Genomic DNA, 20,135 nt, shown 5'->3' with positions numbered 1-20,135 from the left:
ACAAAATTTCTCATAAAGGACTATTTTACATATAATTATCCTTATCTGAATGATTTTCTACTTCATGTTTAGTTAAAGGACCTTTTAGGATAAAAGTAAAGGAGACAATTTCATTTGGAAGCATCAAATATTTAAAACCAACTTCAGGAATCTCATTTCTTCACTCATATTGACAAAATTTTTTCTAAAGGACTATTTCACATATAATTATCCTTATTTGAATGATTTTCTACACCGTATTTAGCTAAAGGACCTTTTAGAATAAAAGTAAAGGAGACAATTTCATTTGGAAGCATCAAATATTTAAAACCAACTTCCGGAGTGTCATTTCTTAATTCAGATTGACAAAATTTCTCATAAAGGACTATTTTACATATAATTATCCTTATCTGAATGATTTTCTACTTCATGTTTAGCTGAAGGACCTTTTAGAATAAAAGTAAAGGAGACAATTTCATTTGGAAGCATCAAATATTTAAAACCAACTTCCGGAGTGTCATTTCTTAATTCAGATTGACAAAATTTCTCATAAAGGACTATTTTACATATAATTATCCTTATCTGAATGATTTTCTACTTCATGTTTAGCTAAAGGACCTTTTAGGATAAAAGTAAAGGAGACAATTTCATTTGGAAGCATCAAATATTTAAAACCAACTTCAGGAATCTCATTTCTTCACTCATATTGACAAAATTTTTTCTAAAGGACTATTTCACATATAATTATCCTTATTTGAATGATTTTCTACACCGTATTTAGCTAAAGGACCTTTTAGAATAAAAGTAAAGGAGACAATTTCATTTGGAAGCATCAAATATTTAAAACCAACTTACGGAGTGTCATTTCTTAATTCAGATTGACAAAATTTCTCATAAAGGACTATTTTACATATAATTATCCTTATCTGAATGATTTTCTACTTCATGTTTAGCTGAAGGACCTTTTAGAATAAAAGTAAAGGAGACAATTTCATTTGGAAGCATCAAATGTTTAAAACAACTTCCGGAGTGTCATTTCTTCACTCATATTGACAAAATTTTTTATAAAGGACTATTTCACATATAATTATCCTTATCTGAACGATTTTCTGCTCCATGTTTAGATGCAGGACCTTTTGGAACAAAAAAAGAAGATAATTTCATTTGAAAGCATCAAGTATTGAAATTTAACTTTTGGAGTGTCATTTCTTCACACCTAGTGACAAAATTAAAATGAATAGAATTAAACCCCCCAATTTTCTCAGACAAAATTGGAAAGAAAAAAATGGATTGTACTTAAATAAGTGATAAAAAAATGAAACTTTTAAAAAATTGTCGCTTTAAAAAATTCCAGAACGTTTCAAAGTAAATCTCCCCATTTAAGACCAGGGTTTGTGTACATATGTTATAATTGTGATAAGTCTCATTAGAATTTATCTTGTGGGGGGATACATCGTATGGATTTGTTCTAAATAACACCATAAAAAGGTTCAATAGTTCCATACAGGATGAATTTAAAGAATATTAAAATAATTGCTTTTGTGTGATAGTGTAAATCAAATTCTAATGAAGGTAAGAATGTTTAAAATTTTGGAAAATACACAAGTTTTACACATTTTTATTAAAAACATAGTAACTCTTCATAAACATCACTATACATTGAGGCATTTTACAATATTTGCTAGTCAATGTATTTATTATCTTAATTAACAAATTAAACTCAAAATTGAACATGAAAAAATTTTCAATGTACTAATTATAAATGAATAAAAATTTATAAAATTAATATTTATCACTGAAAAAAAGAATATTAATAAAAAAAAATAAATTAAATCTTATATTTACAATAAGAAGAGAAGGATCTTCGACAAAAGTATCGTTTTCTATTAAAAGGTCTTTCTGCGTTTTGTCTAATGGGACATCCAGTATATTAGGTTGATAGTAATTTTATTCAATAACCTTGGAATTCGATTTTGTTTGTAAAAACATTTATAAATACAAAATAAGATGTAGATAGCAAAAAAAATGATAGATGACAGAATAATACAACACATACACTCCCCAACAAAAAATCGTCTTAAAACTTTTAATAAAAGAACTAAGTACTGGTTTTTTTATTTTAATTTTATTTTCACGTGATATTTCCACCTTCTGTGTTAATATTAGAATGTACTAAAACACATCAAACTGTTTATTTTAAAATTAAAACTTCAAAACTCCCCCCGAAGTTAACCAAAACCATAATATTACCCCCTAAAGGTTGTGCACAATTATTGTGATGGTAACAGAGGGTTTTTAGAATGCCTGCAACAGGACCTAATACATCGAAGAGCAAAAGTATAGGTTGATAAGATCACCAGTGGAAGGTATGTCTATTTGGCAATGATCCATGTGTCTCAATATATAGAAAATCGAAATAAAACTTTCCGCAATACTGCACACAACCTATGTACACATATTGTAGCACAACTCAAGCCACCACTGATTTAACACAGTTTATCGGTTTAAGCAGAACATCATAACTACTGGCATAGTAGAAATCCTTTCGAAACCACAGAATGAGCTGAAGGAATTTTGCCAGGTCTTCATAGAAACATCAAGGACTACGGTAACGATTGAGGAAACATAGAAGCAAGGATAACACTAAATTAAATAAGTTCTAAAAAATCTCCAGAAAAACATCTCTATAAAACAATAATAAGACCAATAGTGAGTTATGTGGGATCTTAACAAAACAGAGGAAGAGAAATTAGATATATATGAGAAAGGAAATTACTCAGGGGGTAAAAAGAAAGGAAAATTATGGCTGAGAAAGAACAAATAATGGTCCAAGAGAAATATGGTACGCAGAGAGAGGAATTCAAGACTGGAAAACAAAACCAAAAAATAGGAAACAGCTATGAGATTCGAAACATGCCTAGAAAAGGAAATACTGGTATTAAAACAGATCTTCTAATTGTTTTCTAGATAAAAATCTGTTTTTCACTCCTTTTTTATTCAAATATACAGATGAATAGAAAAATTAAAAGAATATTTCAAGCAGAGAGACAGCGAAACATGAAATAATTAGAGTTATAATGATTTAGATAAATTGAAAAAAATTTCAATTGATGTACAGACCATTTTTAACATTTAGAGCAATCGAAATAGAAAGGACTAAGAAGACAATAATCGAATAAAGAACCGAATGAAAAAGAAACACTATAAAATTCTCAAAATGATTGAAAATTGCACAAATCTAATAGTTAAAACCATTTAACACATTATGAAAATTAAAACGATACCCTCGTACACATAAATTGGAAAAATGAAATCAAAATTCAGAAAATAAAATTATTTTATTAACGATAGTTATTCAACTACTAGATTTGATCCATTAATTGAAGGAAACACAATCGAAATAACATTCAGGTTCCTTTAATTTCAATTTATATATTAGACCTTTTAAATGAGAAAAGAAGTTTTGCCGAAATCAATTTTAACAAACACTCGCAATACAACTAAGAATGTTTAATTTTCGCGTCTGATTTTAATTTCCACTTCAATAGTTCCATACAAGTCACAGCATCCTCGGCACTGTCATGGCCACTTATATCATTCTGTATAATCTTGCGAAGATACTCACTAGCTAGAACTCTTAAAGCTCTCTTATGAGGCAGTCCCATTTTATGTGGAAACAACACCGAAGTATCGACGATCATGCCGTGTACAATTTTCAAAGCTTTCATATCAGATTCCAAACTGTGTCCTACTAAAATAGTCATAGAGTTACACAAGTGCAATATATTGGCTTGAACTTGAAGAATACTGGTACTAGTTTTGTCCATTTGTTCTTTGGTTATACCGGAAAATCTGGTATTATAATCTATGATTGGATTGAGGGGTTTCACTAGAGATTCATAAACAGTTTTACATTCAATGTCCACTATTGTCACTCTAGTCAATTCTAAACCTTTTGTGGTATAGCACATTTCGCAATCTAACGCATAAACACTGTGACTTCTTGGATCTCCTTCAATGTCAGAATCCATGGTTGTTTGAAATCCTTCTAATTTAGCTGAAGTGTAGCCATCGAAGACGTGGGTATCTGATGTGGCACAACCCATTTCGTCACTTGTTCTACAGCAAAGGTAAGTTTGTTCACCCCGTATTGTACGTTTTTTTAAAGGATGATAACAGCATTCTTCATCAAAAAGTGGCCAACCATCATCATCAACCTAAAGAAATAAATCAAACTTTATAATTCATTAGAAGCAATAAATATTTTTTATAATCATGGTTTGATTCATGAAATTTTTCTTATACCATTGGAATTCAAATAAAATTTTTCAATTCATTTGGTGATATTTATTATCTAAAATAAATTACATAGTCCTTACTTACTTTACAACGAAATAAATAACAGTCATAACTTTATAACTCTACAATTATTATAAGTTTAGTTAAATAAATATACCGCAAAGGATAAACATGAATTAAATACCTGATATATCTTGTTACATCTTGAACATATCCTTTGATTTTCATCTAGGTTAGATGGAAATGTACTCTTGAAATTTTTAATAATAGCAACACCAAATTCATTGGTCTGCCTCGGATATCCATGTATATCCAATTCTTCTTCAGTTAAAACCCACTTTTTAATTTGGTTATAAAACTGTTTCACTTTACTTTCTTCTGTGTTTCCTTCTTCATCCTCACCGATACCGATAAGACCTAATCCGTTTTTATTTCTTTCTTGAATTTCTTTCCTTAACCTATTAACTGCTAACATTGCAGAGTTTCTATATGATGTTAATACTTTACACTTTTCGTAACAACTAAATTCTTCTTTTAGTGCTCGCGAATAAGCTTCTTCTTTTGATATATACATTTTAACACATTCGTCTGCAATCATTGTTAAAAATCGAGTTCTAACATTGATGGGAAGTTTTGATTTATCTGCATTGAAAACATCAGGAATATCACTCAATGACACATCAGGTACATGAGCTACTCTGCCACTTTTTTGAGTCTGTGCAATCGTTTTAATAGATTTTGTTGGATTTATTTTCGGTATCATTGCTTTTGCTTTAGTTATTGCCAGAACATTGTGGACAGGAGTAATTTTTTTAGACATCAACTTTTGTGTTGGTGTGTAGGTAATTGTTTTTGTACCTTTTAGTATATCATCTACTAAGTTTGTACTTTTTGGCTTTTCCATTTCCCTCATTCTCTTCCTCTCCCTAGCTGCTTCTAGAAGGGAAGGTGCAGGTCTCTTCACCACTGTTGTTTGTTGAACTTCATTTATGAGCAACTCTTGCTCTCTATTTGCTTGCATTTGTTTAGCCAATTTGTATCTATTGGCTAATATCTGACCAGGTGTTTGTACAATATTTGGTTTGACTGGTGTATGTTTTGGTACATTGAATAAAATATCAACATTTGAATGTGCTATTCGTTTTTTGCCATGATATTCGTTCTCCACATTTATTGCAGGTGTTGCTTCTTGGGAAACTTGAGGATGTGGTTTCACTTCTTCAGGTTTATATTCATTGAATATCCTGTAACATTCTAGCATTGTTTCATCCTCATTGAGTTCAATATCTGAGTCAAAGTCAAGAGTATTATTTTCAAACAAATTAAAATCATCTAACTTTGTGTTATTGCTAGATTTACTATTTTCACCAGACTTACTATGCTTGGATTTTTCTTTTTCACCTTTACCACTATTTTTTAACTTCTTATCACTTTCCCTCTTATTTTTTTGTTCCTTGCTTACACTAGGACTTTTATCTTTACTTCTCTTCTTATCTTTCTTATGTTTCCCCTCCTTACTTCTACTACGACTTCTTTCTTTGCTAGCCGCCTTTTCTTTTTTCTTTTTGGGTTCTTTACTTCTGCTTCTACTTCTTTCTTTACTTGCAGATTTATTCTTTTTGCGTTCTTTACTTCTGCTTCTACTTCTTTCTTTACTTGCAGATTTATTCTTTTTGTGCTCTTTACTACTACTCCTCGAGTCATCATTTGTTGCTTTATTCTTTTTGTGTTCTGCACTTCTACTCCTGCTTCTTTCTTTAGGAGCAGTTTTTCCTTTTTTGCTGCTATCTTTACTTTTATTTCGACTGTTTTTTTCACTACTCCCTTTTGTCTTAGCCTTATGGTGATCTTTTTCATCTTGCTTATTGCTAGAATGTGATTTTTCTTCTTTCGATTTACTTTCTGATCTACTTTTTTCCTTTTCCTTGCTTTTATGTTTCACATCTGTTGATTCTGTTTTAGATTTCTTTGATGTTTCTAAAGCATCTTTATCCTTATGTTCTTTTGTGTCCTTATTTGTTTTTCCAGAGTCTTTCTCTTTGTTTTTCAATTTATGTTTATCTTTTTGATTTGTTTCGTGACTCGGACTTTTACCTTCTTTATTTTTTTGATGATGACTAGATTCTTTATTAATCACATTTTCCTTGAATGTACTTTTTCTATCATTTTCATTATGTTCAATTGTGAATGAATCATCTACTTTCTTCTTTGAAACATCTGTTGTGGAATTACTGCTTTTATCAGTCTTAGTTTTTTCAGAATCATCTTTTCTGTAGTCATTAGTGGACTTTTGACTAACTGATCCTTTTTGTTTGTTAGTATTATTTACATTGGAAGTTTTGCCAGTACAATTAATTATCTCATCTATTAAATCAAATTCACTAGATAAATCTTCAAAGTTTATATCTTGAGCAGGTTGAAATGATACTGTAGGGTCATATTCGACATTAGCTATATTTTGTTTAATCTCGTTTATAACTTCTATATGTTCCTTGTTACCATCTTGCAGGGACTGATTCCTATTAACACTAGAAAGAATACTCAAAGGTGTAGGTTTATAAGTTGGATTTTCTGTTTTAGTTGTAGGCCTATATTTTTTGTCTGATCTAAATGCTAGATCCGGTACGTAACTAATCGGTATGTGACTTCTAATATTCTGAATGTTTGCCAGTTGACTTTTTGGAGTTGGTTTATATGTAGGTACCACAGGAATTGTTTCATTTTCCGATGCGGCAACAACTTCTTCGACATGTTCGGATTGTTTTTTTCGATGTCTAAAGTGACAGTATGGTCTACCGCACGAACTATTATAATAAGGACATTCAATATCCTGAAAATACCCTTTAGTGGGCAACATTAGTACTGTTGAAACAATCACTTAACCTATTTATTTACAAAAGTTAATGACAAGTAAATGACTTTGACGTTAATTCTTCTTATTTTACCGAACGTTTCTTTTCCACGTGGCCTTTTATGCACAAGTATATCCGACACTGGTGTGGCTTATGAACCATGATTATCTAAATAAAAAAATAAAACACATGTTCCGTAGATAATTTAAGGTCGTTAGTTTCCAAAATGCTTTATCAGCTAAACAGATGTTAGTTATCGTAAACTGTTATATTTTTAGAATACAGTTTCCGTTTAGCTGAATAGTTGAAAATTTACATATAAATAGGAACATCTATATTTTTTGTATACGAGGGTAGGTCTATAAATGATCAATTTAATATTTCAAAAAGATTTATTACAATAATATTGAACTAATTTGTTTGAATTTTATCCTATTCTAGGAAAGATAGATTGAAAAATAAATTAGATGATATTGAAGATAAATTAACTCAATCTAAAGTAAATTTAGACGATTCCGATAAATTCTTAGCCAATGCATCCAATTTACTTGAAGTATCTGTTAAAAATTTGAAAGATTTATTAGACGCTCCCGATGCTTTAGAATCTTTGAATAACGATTTCGGTACAAACTTAGACAATAACAAATTAGAACTGGAAACTATAGAAGCTCTAAAACCTCAAGTACAAGAACATGCCTCTACTTTATCTGAAAGAGTTCAACAGCTGGAACACATTTTGTCAGAATCTCAATTTGGATCTCAAGATGCCGTCAAAGCGGCTAGAGCTTATAAAGATATAGTAGCAGCTGTTAGAAGCGCCAAAGAAGCAGCGGACAGCGCTAAAAATGATACCAATCATGCAGCTGAAATTCTTAATAACGTACAGGAACGTACCAATGATGCAGAAACTAACTCTGACAGAGCTTTAGATGATTCTTATGAATTAAAGCAGTTTACCAATGATCAATTAGAACCAAAACTGAAAAATGCCACTGAGAAGTATGTGCCTGTGGAGGAGCTGTTAAACGATGCTGGTCAAATGTTGAAAGAGATTCAGAATATATTGGAAAATCTGCAGGTGCAGGATCTGGAGGAGGGCTATAAAGTAGCTGCAAAAAATGCCGAAGATGCTTTGTGGTCTGTTCGAGAAGTTAAAGGGATTGTGTCAAGCAATTATAATGATGTAAGTTTATTTGTTTATTTAAATATCTTATAACTTATTTATTTTTATTTTTATAGTTGCCAAAAGAAACAGAACAAGCTCAGTTATTGCCAAAAGAAGTAGATGATATGCATAGAAATTTGGAACAAACTGAAAGACAAATAAATGCAGTTAATGAGAAATTCCCACCTGTTTTGAAGAGTCTTGATGAATTACCGGTACTACAGACTACTTACAAACAAAAATCCGATGCCATAAGGGCTAATGTTAAAAAATTGACTCAACAGATCGATCTAGCACGAGATATTGCTAATAGAATTAAAGTAGGGGTTAAATTTTTCACTAATACCACATTGGAACTAAGGAATCCTAAGAATCTTGAGGCTTTGAGTACTTCTTCCAAATTTTCTGGGTATTTCAAGACTCAAGAAAGTCAAGGACTTATATTTTACATTGGAAATCCCAATGCGACAAATATACCCAAACAAAAAACAGTAAGTAGAGTAAAAATATTATTTTAATTATAATATCATTTGAACTATTTTGTTGAATTGGTGGAATGAAAGTATAATTTCTACAATAAAAATGGAATTGTATACATTTTAAAAAATATTCGAGTTCCACTTTTTTTCTACACAATGAAAAAAATCATTGCAAAGCAGTGCTTTGAAAGAAACTAAGTTTTCTGGGATTTCAACAACAACAAGAATATCTAGCAATCAATGGATCTAGATGAAAGCTACTGGGAATATATTTATAAGTAAGTATTAAGTTGGATTGAAATGGAATCATATTCTTCAGTAACCAAGAGAATGCAGATCTATTTATTTCACTGAAGTATTCACATGAGATGGTTGATATGGCAATGGGTATTACCAGAATATCCTAAGACAATGCTTTAGAGAAGACATGAGAAAAAATCAATTATCTCTTATTTTTAGGAAGATTACATGGCACTTATAATTCAAAATGGTTATCCAGTACTAAACTTTAACATTGGCAATGGAAATGAACAAATTATTAATCAAAAATACGTAGCCGACAACAATTGGTACCAATATATAATTGAAAGGTATTTATTTTTTCTTTTTAAATTTATTTCAACAAAAAAAATATTTCAAAAGTTATTACGTTTATGAAATTTTTCCTGCTTGGTTCATTTGAACTACTGACCAATCTTCTTAGAAGTAAATTCAAAATGTATAATAACAATTTAAATGAAATAATTCTCTTATTTATAAAATTCTGATTCTCAAATTGTCTTATTGGACTCGTAATTTTATTTAGAAAAATTTTTGGAATTACCTAAAAAATAAAGAAAACTAAATGGTTATAAATAAATAAACTTGAGCTCCAATTATTAATAGTGTTATACTTCTTCTTGTCGTTATTATAATAATGGTCTTAACCAATATTGGTCGTTAGCTGAATTACTACAGGCCTCAATGATTATCAGTTAATCTATGGTCGGTCAACTGATTATTTTTAAACAGCTGATTCTAAAATCCGCCTTTAGGATGCAATATACAGTTGATTGGGTTATCTCTCGTGTTATTTAATATAAGGTTATAACTGAAATTTAATAAAAAGAAGTTGATTTAATTTCATAATTCTGTTTCCAAATTTACTTTATTAATGTTGCTTTTGGTTTCAAAGTGATTTTTGTGACGTTTATGTTCGTGTTTATAGTAAATATTTTAGTGTTTCTAATAAAAGACCTTATACTATTGAACATTATCGAGATGTCAAAAGAAACGGAACAAGCTCAGCTTTTAAATATGAATTAGAAAAAATTGTTTGTCCATTTTTTTCTATTCAAAATTACGTATTGTGACATGCAATAAACGAGACATAACCTAGAAATTAAACATTTTGATCACTCTCGAATTAATTGAATTTTATTGATCGTCTGAATTAGCATTAATTATTTTGAATTATAAATTTTCTATAAAAAAAGTATGATGAGAAAAATTAGACATTAAATTTAGGTTAGTTTTTATTGTAATAGTGAATTTTATTTTTTTAGGGTCGGATTCAACGCCAAGCTTTCTATTCGAGAAGAACTACAAAACGGCAGCGAAGTTGTAACGACAAACGAAAAATCCCTATCCGGCCCTTACACCGTATTCAATTTGGACGATAAACATTCGAGAATATTCGTCGGAAGTATACCGAACAATTACCAAGTACCCGAAGGTTTAGATTCGCGATCGTTCGATGGAGAAATGGAAGATTTGGTCATCGGTAACACCCCCGTATCCCTGTGGAACTTCAATTACGGTTACGAAAACAATCACGGAGCCGTAGAACGAAACAAATTAGTGAATCTAGCACCGAGCAACGGTTATAGATTCAACGGTAACGGTTACGCCATATTAGAATCGAGATCGTTACGAATCAGAACGAAATCCACGATCCAATTGAATTTCAAAACGTACACACCTACAGGATTATTATTTTTAGCCGGAAAAGAAAAAACTTTCATATCGATTCAAATCCAAAACGGTAAAATATTGTTTCAATACAATTTAGGAGGCGAAACTAAAAAATGGGTAACCAGTAATAAATACAACGACGGTAATTGGCATAAAATAACCGCGATAAGGGACGGTCCTAAAGGGAAATTAATCGTCGATACCGAGGACGTCATCGATCGGACCAAAGACATCACCGGTACTACCTTGGAATATATAGATACAATTTCGTTCGGCGGATATCCGAATAGACATAATTATCCGGAAGTGACGGAAATTAGATTCGACGGATGTATCGTTAACGTGACGATAAACGCGGAATCTATAGATTTGAGGAATAATATAAAAGCTTTCAACGTCGAACCCGGTTGTCCGGATAAATGGTCATCGATGGTTTCGTTCGGTAAAGATAACGATCATTACGTCGGTTGGGATCAATTATCTTTAACCAACGAATTTAATATGAGTCTTAAATTTAAAACGAGCGATAAAGACGGTCTAATATTCTACGTTTCGGATCAAACGCAAGAAAATAGTATTTCTCTATCGTTAAAAGACGGTTATTTAATATTGGTCGATCAAAAAATCAAACTAACCTCAAAAGGAGCTTTCAACGATAGTAAATGGCACGTAGTTTCGGTAATACATAAAAACGCCTATTTAAGAATGGATATAGACGACGAAGAAAGCGAAGTGACCGACGCGCCGCCGCCTTTTATACACGCTTTAATATCCAGTCTTTACGTTGGGGGTTTACCGAATAAAATCCGTCCTCAATCGAACGCCGTTGCGTCTAATAGAGCGTTTTACGGTTGTATAGCCGATTTAACGGTAAACGGTAAAGTTAAAAATTTCGCCAACACCACCGATAGACATACGGAGATATTGGATAAATGCGTTTTAGACGAACCCGAAGATATAAATCATCCGTTACCCGAATTGAAACCTATAGAAACTAACGATTATTATACGACGGAAATATCGAAAATAACAACGGTGAACGTAAACGAAGAATACGTCACCGTACGCGGAGACGGCGGTAACGATTTCAGACCGATAAATCCGCCTCAAACCGAGGGTCCTATAATCGAAGCCGAACCGCCTGTTATCGAACAAGAACCTACAACTACTAGACGTATTGGAACGTTACCGCCTACTACGGTACCGCCTCCTCGTACCGATCAATGCGCTTTATCGCCGAATCCTCAACGGGAAGATATAAAAATCGTCGGTTATAGATTCGGAACGCATAACGGTAGTCGATTAGAATTTAACGTAGCCAGAGGAAAATACAGGAAAGCTTTCGATTTTCGATTCGAATTTCGGACTAGGGAAACTGAGGGCGTAATGTTTTACGTTTCCGATATAGACGCGCGTGCGCCCAGTCAAGAACATAAACATTACGCCGCCGTATATTTATCCGGAGGTCAAGTTATGTTTGTGTTTAAAGCCGACGGCGAACCGGCCGTACTAAAATCCGATAGAACTTACAACGACGATAAATGGCATTTAGTCGAATTCGAACGGGAAGGAGCTAGCGGAAAATTGGTTATAGATCAAGAGGAAACGGTTTCCGGTAGCACCGCCGGTAGTAAATCGTTAATGTTGAATTTGCGTTTACCGTTCTTTATCGGCGGTATAGCTCCCGAATTGTACAATTCCGCTCAGATCGATTTGAATACGACGGCGACGTTTTTCGGTTGTATCAGAAGTATATCGATGAATAACAAACCGTTGGATATTTCTGCCGGATACGGATTAATTCCTTGTACCGATAACGTCGAAGTGGGAACTTACTTCGGCGGCGGAATGGAGACTTACGTTAAACTGAAAGATAAATTTAAAGTCGGTCAAATGTTTAATATCAAATTGGATATTAAACCGAGGGTGGAGAGCGGCGTGTTGATAGCGGCGCACGGTAAAAAAGATTATTACGTATTGGAATTGTTGAACGGTACGGTGAGGTTGCACGTGGAAAATGGAAAAGGGCCCATTACCGCCGTATTCATACCTCCTAATAACAACACGTTCCATTTGTGCGATGGAAAATGGCACAACATCCAAGGTGATTATTAATACGTAATTTATTTGAACAAGTTAAGTTTGTATTTTTTTATTTTTTAGCCGTTAAATCGAAGAATGTTGTTACTTTATCGGTGGATAATCTGTATTCGGATCCGAGGATCGGTCCGCACGCTTTATCGACAGATACAGGTAGCGCCCTCTTCCTCGGCGGACATCGGTTGATAAAGAAAGTTCGAGGTATACATTCTAGAACACCGTATATAGGATGCATCAAAAATATTGAAATCAATAACGAACCGTGGGATTTATCCAACGATATGGGTATCAACGGGAACGTTACCATCGGATTCTGTCCTACTTTTTGAGTTTTATAATTAGAAATAAATAATATTGTATCGAAAATTTTATCTTTTATTGTGCCTTTCTTGCAATTTTAATAAATTTAGTGTTTGCTGTGTGTGATTTTATTTTGGGGGGTTGTGAGATATTTCTTGAAAATCGTTTGGGAGGAAAAGAGAAAATGTGAAGCACTGAAATGTCACATTCAGGGACGTTCCACGGTATTCTACATACTACGATAATTGTTTGGAACTTCAGAGTATTCTATAACTGTATAATCGTATAGGTGAAGACCATGTTCCAAAGGACTGAAGATAACCTCCAATTGAACAATTAACTAGACTGGGTACAATAGTGAACAACGAGTCTCAACAAAAATGTTACTTTTTGTGTCTCTATCTCACTAATGATTAGATTTCATTTTGTTTTTATCAAAAGTTTGAACTTTTATCACTTCTGACTTCTTCTTGCTTTTCTAACTAATCATAGCCTCTACATTATTCTTCTAAATCCGTTAGGGTGATTTCAAAAATTTTAGGGTACTCCAGAACTATAACTGTATAATCGTATAGGTGAAGACCATGTTCCAAAGGACTGAAGATAACCTCCAATTGAACAATTAACTAGACTGGGTACAATAGTGAACAATGAATCTCAACAAAAATGTTACTTTCTGTGTCTCTGTCTCACTAATGATTAGATTTCATTTTGTTTTTATCAAAAGTTTGAACTTTTATCACTTCTGACTTCTTCTTGCTTTTCTAACTAATCATAGCCTCTACATTATTCTTCTAAATCCGTTAGGGTGATTTCAAAAATTTTAGGGTACTCCAGAACTATAACTGTATAATCGTATAGGTGAAGACCATGTTCCAAAGGACTGAAGATAACCTCCAATTGAACAATTAACTAGACTGGGTACAATAGTGAACAACGAGTCTCAACAAAAATGTTACTTTCTGTGTCTCTGTCTCACTAATGATTAGATTTCATTTTGTTTTTATTAAAAGTTTGAACTTTTATCACTTCTGACTTCTTCTTGCTTTTCTAACTAATCATAGCCTCTACATTATTCTTCTAAATCCGTTAGGGTGATTTAAAAAATTTTAGGGTACTCCAGAACTATAACTGTATAATCGTATAGGTGAAGACCATGTGACAAGGAACAGAAGATAACCTCCTATTGAACAATTAACTAAACTGGGTACAATATTGAACATCGAGTCTCAACAAAAATGTTACTTTCTGTGTCTCTGTCTCACTAATGATTAGATTTCATTTTGTTTTTATCAAAAGTTTGAACTTTTATCACTTCTGACTTCTTCTTGCTTTTCTAACTAATTATAGCCTCTACATTATTCTTCTAGATCCTTTAGGGTGGTTTCAAAGATTTGAGGGTACTCCAGAACTATAACTGTATAATCATATAGGTAAAGACCATGTTCCAAAGGACTGAAGATAACCTCCAATTGAACAATTAACTAGACTGGGTACAATATTGAACAACGAGTCTCAACAAAAATGTTACTTTCTGTGTCTCTGTCTCACTAATGATTAGATTTCATTTTGTTTTTATCAAAAGTTTGAACTTTTATCACTTCTGACTTCTTCTTGCTTTTCTAACTAATCATAGCCTCTACATTATTCTTCTAAATCCGTTAGGGTGATTTCAAAAATTTTAGGGTACTCCAGAACTATAACTGTATAATCGTATAGGTGAAGACCATGTTCCAAAGGACTGAAGATAACCTCCAATTGAACAATTAACTAGACTGGGTACAATAGTGAACAATGAATCTCAACAAAAATGTTACTTTCTGTGTCTCTGTCTCACTAATGATTAGATTTCATTTTGTTTTTATTAAAAGTTTGAACTTTTATCACTTCTGACTTCTTCTTGCTTTTCTAACTAATCATAGCCTCTACATTATTCTTCTAAATCCGTTAGGGTGATTTAAAAAATTTTAGGGTACTCCAGAACTATAACTGTATAATCGTATAGGTGAAGACCATGTGACAAGGAACAGAAGATAACCTCCTATTGAACAATTAACTAAACTGGGTACAATATTGAACAACGAGTCTCAACAAAAATGTTACTTTCTGTGTCTCTGTCTCACTAATGATTAGATTTCATTTTGTTTTTATCAAAAGTTTGAACTTTTATCACTTCTGACTTCTTCTTGCTTTTCTAACTAATCATAGCCTCTACATTATTCTTCTAGATCCTTTAGGGTGGTTTCAAAGATTTGAGGGTACTCCAGAACTATAACTGTATAATCATATAGGTAAAGACCATGTTCCAAAGGACTGAAGATAACCTCCAATTGAACAATTAACTAGACTGGGTACAATATTGAACAACGAGTCTCAACAAAAATGTTACTTTCTGTGTCTCTGTCTCACTAATGATTAGATTTCATTTTGTTTTTATCAAAAGTTTGAACTTTTATCACTTCTGACTTCTTCTTGCTTTTCTAACTAATCATAGCCTCTACATTATTCTTCTAGATCCTTTAGGGTGGTTTCAAAGATTTGAGGGTACTCCAGAACTATAACTGTATAATCATATAGGTAAAGACCATGTTCCAAAGGACTGAAGATAACCTCCAATTGAACAATTAACTAGACTGGGTACAATAGTGAACAATGAATCTCAACAAAAATGTTACTTTCTGTCTTTGTCTCACTATTGATTAGATTTCATTTTGTTTTTATCAAAAGTGTGAACTTTTATCACTTCTGACTTCTTCTTGCTTTCTTTTCGTTCAAGAACATTAAATGAATCCCTATAGTATTATATAACTGTAAAATCATAGAGGTAAAGGCCATGCTACAATGGATAGAAGAACCTTCAATTGAACAATTAACTAGACGAACTAATTTTCAATCAGAACAGACCTAAAATCACGATTTAGAAACAAAAATATGAAAAGTTATAGAATTTTCTCTTGATTTCTATATTAGAATAGATGACGTCATAAGCAACCGCCATATTGTTTAGGGGAGCAAATATTGCGTGATTTACCTTAAAATTATGGTTTATTCTCATTCTTTTGGTCAAACGTATTTATTTCAATAAAAAAACGCTTGAAACAATCAATTCTCTATACATCAATGAAATAAAATCTTTGTTTGTCCATAACGATAAAATGGCCGACGTTTCAAATCACGATTTAGAAACACAATGAAAAAATATTTATACAATTGGTATCAATGAAACTGTAACCTTCTAGTCAGTGTACTTAGAGGTTTGTTCTTGGTAGCTGCACTGGAATTGTACTGAGCTGGACTAGTGCAGGCCAGTTGATGAGTGTATAGAATTATTTATTATTATAGAGCATTTGTTGATTGTTGTATTTGTTGTATTTGAAGTTATTTGATGTGAATCAGGCCTTGTAATATTAACAAAAATGGAAAAAAATGTAAAGCCACCGTTTCCAGATTACATTTATTGCACTATCGTGAACTGCACTGACTGAACCGACTCAAGACCTAATGCAAGCAGTACAGTGAACTGGGTGAACTAGTTCCCTTGCTCTGCTACAAAGAACAGTGACACTAGCGCTGGTTCTGCTACAAAGAACGCTTTAGTGTACACTTCCTGAACTAGTTCTGCCAGTGCAGTTACTAAGAACAAACCTTAGATTTTATTGACAATTGACAGGTGTTGGAAATCTGCATGACCATTATTAATAAAAAAGTACTGAATTTGATTTGTTTCTTTTCGGCAATAACTAACAATCACTTATATCTATGATTTGTATTCCAAAAGAGTCCACAATGTAAGAGTTGAATGAAATATTCCAGATCAGAAAGCTTAATTGACTTCTATGTTATTTTGAAATTTCTATTGTACATATTTGTCATTTATTATTAGATTTTAAAGAACAAATAGTGTACTTAATATTATTTTGAGATATATTTACGTACTAGAATCACATAAAAATCAGATATTTTCATATTAACTCTGAAGAATAAATACAGCTTGCGAGGAAAATTTTGTAGGGTTTAAATTAAATGTAGATTCAAAAAGTTTTATATCAGTTCTTAATAGGTTTACCTCGACTCACTAATGTTTAATGATCTTTGACTACTAACTCTCATAAGTATATCTAATACTAAAATAATAGTAGATAACAAATATTTTTAATGCAAAGTTAGGCAATACTTTAAACATGCCGAAGTATAGATGATTGCATAACTAGAAGATGCTTTCGCTACAGTGATTGTATTGTGTTGTATAAAAAAACACATTATTTTATTAGAATTAACGTCTTTTCCCTCAACTTAATATAATGACTGTCTCAAAAATTTCCTAGAATTGTGTTTTCTACGTCACCGTTGGTGGCAAAAAGCCATAATTTCGTCTATTCATATTCATGTTCTAATTAAACAGAAATTTCTAGTCAATCGCTTCGTTACAGTACAATAACATCAAATTTAGGCATATATATTATAATTGACGTGTTTACTCTTCTTATAGAGCTTTAGAAAATGTCTGTTTACATTTTATTATCCGATTTATTTTGGATAAAAGTTATCCCTGGTCACGGCGCGCGACAATACGAAAATATCACCGTAATAACAAAATTTTCCAACAAACAACATAATCCTTCGTCAATATATTTTAGATGATCTGAGAGAATGGTATAATTTGGTACTTAGATCGTCTGCATCGTAGAATGGTAATAAATATGATAATAATCACAAAAATCCGATGAGATTTTTTTATATTTACTGCGTTTAAAAAATGATTAATTCGTTTTCTTTGATGTAATGAATATAATACGTTCCGCCAATACGTGGGGTTCTCACCAAAAATCATAAACCACGCACAAAATGATAACGTATTTCTATTTGTGTTGATTAAATTTCCAACTTTTCCAAGAATCGATAACTACCAATGTGACAAATTATTTCCAAGAATACCTGTTTAGAAAACCCAAAATATCCTTACGCAATCACAGATCAAACAACGTGACTTCATTGTTCACTATTTAATATTCTGTGGTAGGCGATGGAATGCAGAGTTCCGAGGTTTGTCGTTAATTTCTTATAGTACAGTTAAATTTGATCAGTTGATGAATGTGACAAATAAGTATTTTTGTTGTGTCTTATTGAAATATTTAATAAAAACTCAGTTCTAACGTAATTTGTGGTTATATTATTTATTAAATCGTAGCTAGACTAGTGTTTAAAAAAATAATTGATACGGACGTTGATACGAGTTTCTTAAATGTTACTAAAGAAATTTCCTGTACTATGAACAAGTGAATTCAAGCACGTGATTGAAATGTCACGTTAACAATTTATTTCTAGTTTTCAATCTACGATAAAATACCATGCAATTTTTGATTCAGAAACGAATTAAAGCGCTATAAAATCAGTAATATCATTTCTGTTTTCTTAAATTATAACATTTACGATTGAATTCTTTTTATTGAAATATTTTTTTAAAATAATGTATGAACTGATTCTTCTAATTCCTGATTAGTTCTTCTTCTTTTTTTTGTTTGTTTTATCACAGAATAAGTCACAGAACATACCAATACTTAGGTCTGTGGAAAAAGTACTCTAATTTCATAGATAAACTTTATAGTCGGAGTGGTATATCATCGACTTCTGTGTAGCGTAGGTAGAATTAACAATACCTGTCAAAATTATCATGAATTGTAGGTTAAAATGTGTATTATCAACCAAACGAAGTGATAGTATGTGGAGTGTAAATAATTAAATACAAAATATTGCCTACATTGAAACATCTTGAGAAGGTTGAACAGCAAAAACAGATATATAGGGTGTCACTTTAATAAATACAGGCATTTGTTGTCTATTTTAATAAATACAAAAACTTGAATGTTATTTTTAGAGCACAAAAAATTGACAGTATACAACTGCAGCCACATTTTTAATGAAGAAAATACACATAAAGGAATATAAATGTATAATACCAGTCTTTAAATTAATAATAAACATTATGCATCTTGAAGTTTATATAATTGATATAACAAAGCAATCAATTTCTAATTTTTATCTGAAAACTGAAGTAAACCATCGACAACTATCATAGATAATGTTTATGTACGGAGTGTGACCACAGAGATATGGAACACGCGCTAGCGAATTAATGACGTAAGCCGCCATTTTGATCTTACCTTCGGCGGCAAATTTGAAATTACGGTCATTTATAGGCTTTAAACGTTATTTCCAAACTTTGATATTTTGAAACACGTAAACACTATACAAATAAACGACATTTTAATTATAAAATTATAAAACACTATTAAATATTGCAAAAAAAAAGGAGAAAAGAAAATAGAATGAATGATTTAAGAAATACTATCACTGATGGAAGAAAAAACATCATTTATGTGAAGAGATGGAAGAATTAGAACGAAAATATGAAAATTTCGGCTTATTAGTAGATAAAGATGGGAAAATAATCATAGAGAATAAAAGGAAATTAGAAAGATTGATATAATATATACAACAACTTTTTGAAAAGAATTTGGAAAGTGGATTAGATACAACAATAGAAGAAATCAAACCAGCACTCAAAAATATGAAGAATAACAAGGCACCTGGACATACTTAAGCTGTTTGAGGAAGACCAATTACAAATACTATTTATAACACAGATACTATCCCATCAGATTGGTTAACATCCGTTTTATTGATTACGAGAAGGTTTTTGACAGAGTCCCACATGAAGAATTGGTACAGGTACTGAAAGAAAAACAAATAGATCACAGATACCTAGTCAAGATGAATATAGAGGAAGAGCTAACAGATGAAATACATATAAAACATAGAGTGATGCAAAATCAGTATGCACAGTTACAAATTCGATACATGTAATTGAAAAATTACAAAAATATCTAGGGATTTGGATTTATTCGAGAAGCGGCAACACTGAAGAGATAAATTGAAATTGACGCAGCGCATTTTATAAAATGGAAACAAAGCAATAATGAAAAAAACCGGAAGTCTTTGAAATGCGGA

General features: G+C 31.8%; 2 protein-coding genes across 2 annotated transcripts in view; one reads left to right on the top strand and one right to left on the bottom strand.

Moving 5' to 3' along the window:
* LOC130448622 (laminin subunit alpha) overlaps positions 1 to 13,243 on the top strand; it is a 51,260-nt gene extending 38,017 nt beyond the window's left edge. The window contains exons 32-36 of the mRNA XM_056786056.1: positions 7,572 to 8,313; positions 8,370 to 8,786; positions 9,234 to 9,364; positions 10,319 to 12,831; positions 12,891 to 13,243. Of these exons, the coding sequence (XP_056642034.1) occupies positions 7,572 to 8,313; positions 8,370 to 8,786; positions 9,234 to 9,364; positions 10,319 to 12,831; positions 12,891 to 13,156 (4,069 nt within the window). The 3' untranslated portion in view covers positions 13,157 to 13,243. The remainder of the gene's footprint in view (positions 1 to 7,571; positions 8,314 to 8,369; positions 8,787 to 9,233; positions 9,365 to 10,318; positions 12,832 to 12,890) is intronic.
* LOC130448623 (RNA exonuclease 1 homolog) lies at positions 1,568 to 7,336 on the bottom strand. Its single transcript, XM_056786057.1, has 2 exons — positions 4,463 to 7,336; positions 1,568 to 4,196 (listed from the first exon to the last, which is right to left on the bottom strand). Exons 1-2 carry the CDS (start codon positions 7,133 to 7,135, stop codon positions 3,480 to 3,482), a joined length of 3,390 nt encoding a protein of 1,129 aa, XP_056642035.1. The 5' UTR covers positions 7,136 to 7,336; the 3' UTR covers positions 1,568 to 3,479.
* Positions 13,244 to 20,135: the final 6,892 nt, after the last annotated feature.

The sequence above is a fragment of the Diorhabda sublineata genome, chromosome 9 (assembly GCF_026230105.1).
Source record: "Diorhabda sublineata isolate icDioSubl1.1 chromosome 9, icDioSubl1.1, whole genome shotgun sequence".
Lineage (NCBI taxonomy): Eukaryota > Metazoa > Arthropoda > Insecta > Coleoptera > Chrysomelidae > Diorhabda > Diorhabda sublineata.
This window is presented reverse-complemented; position numbering and strand designations above follow the sequence as displayed.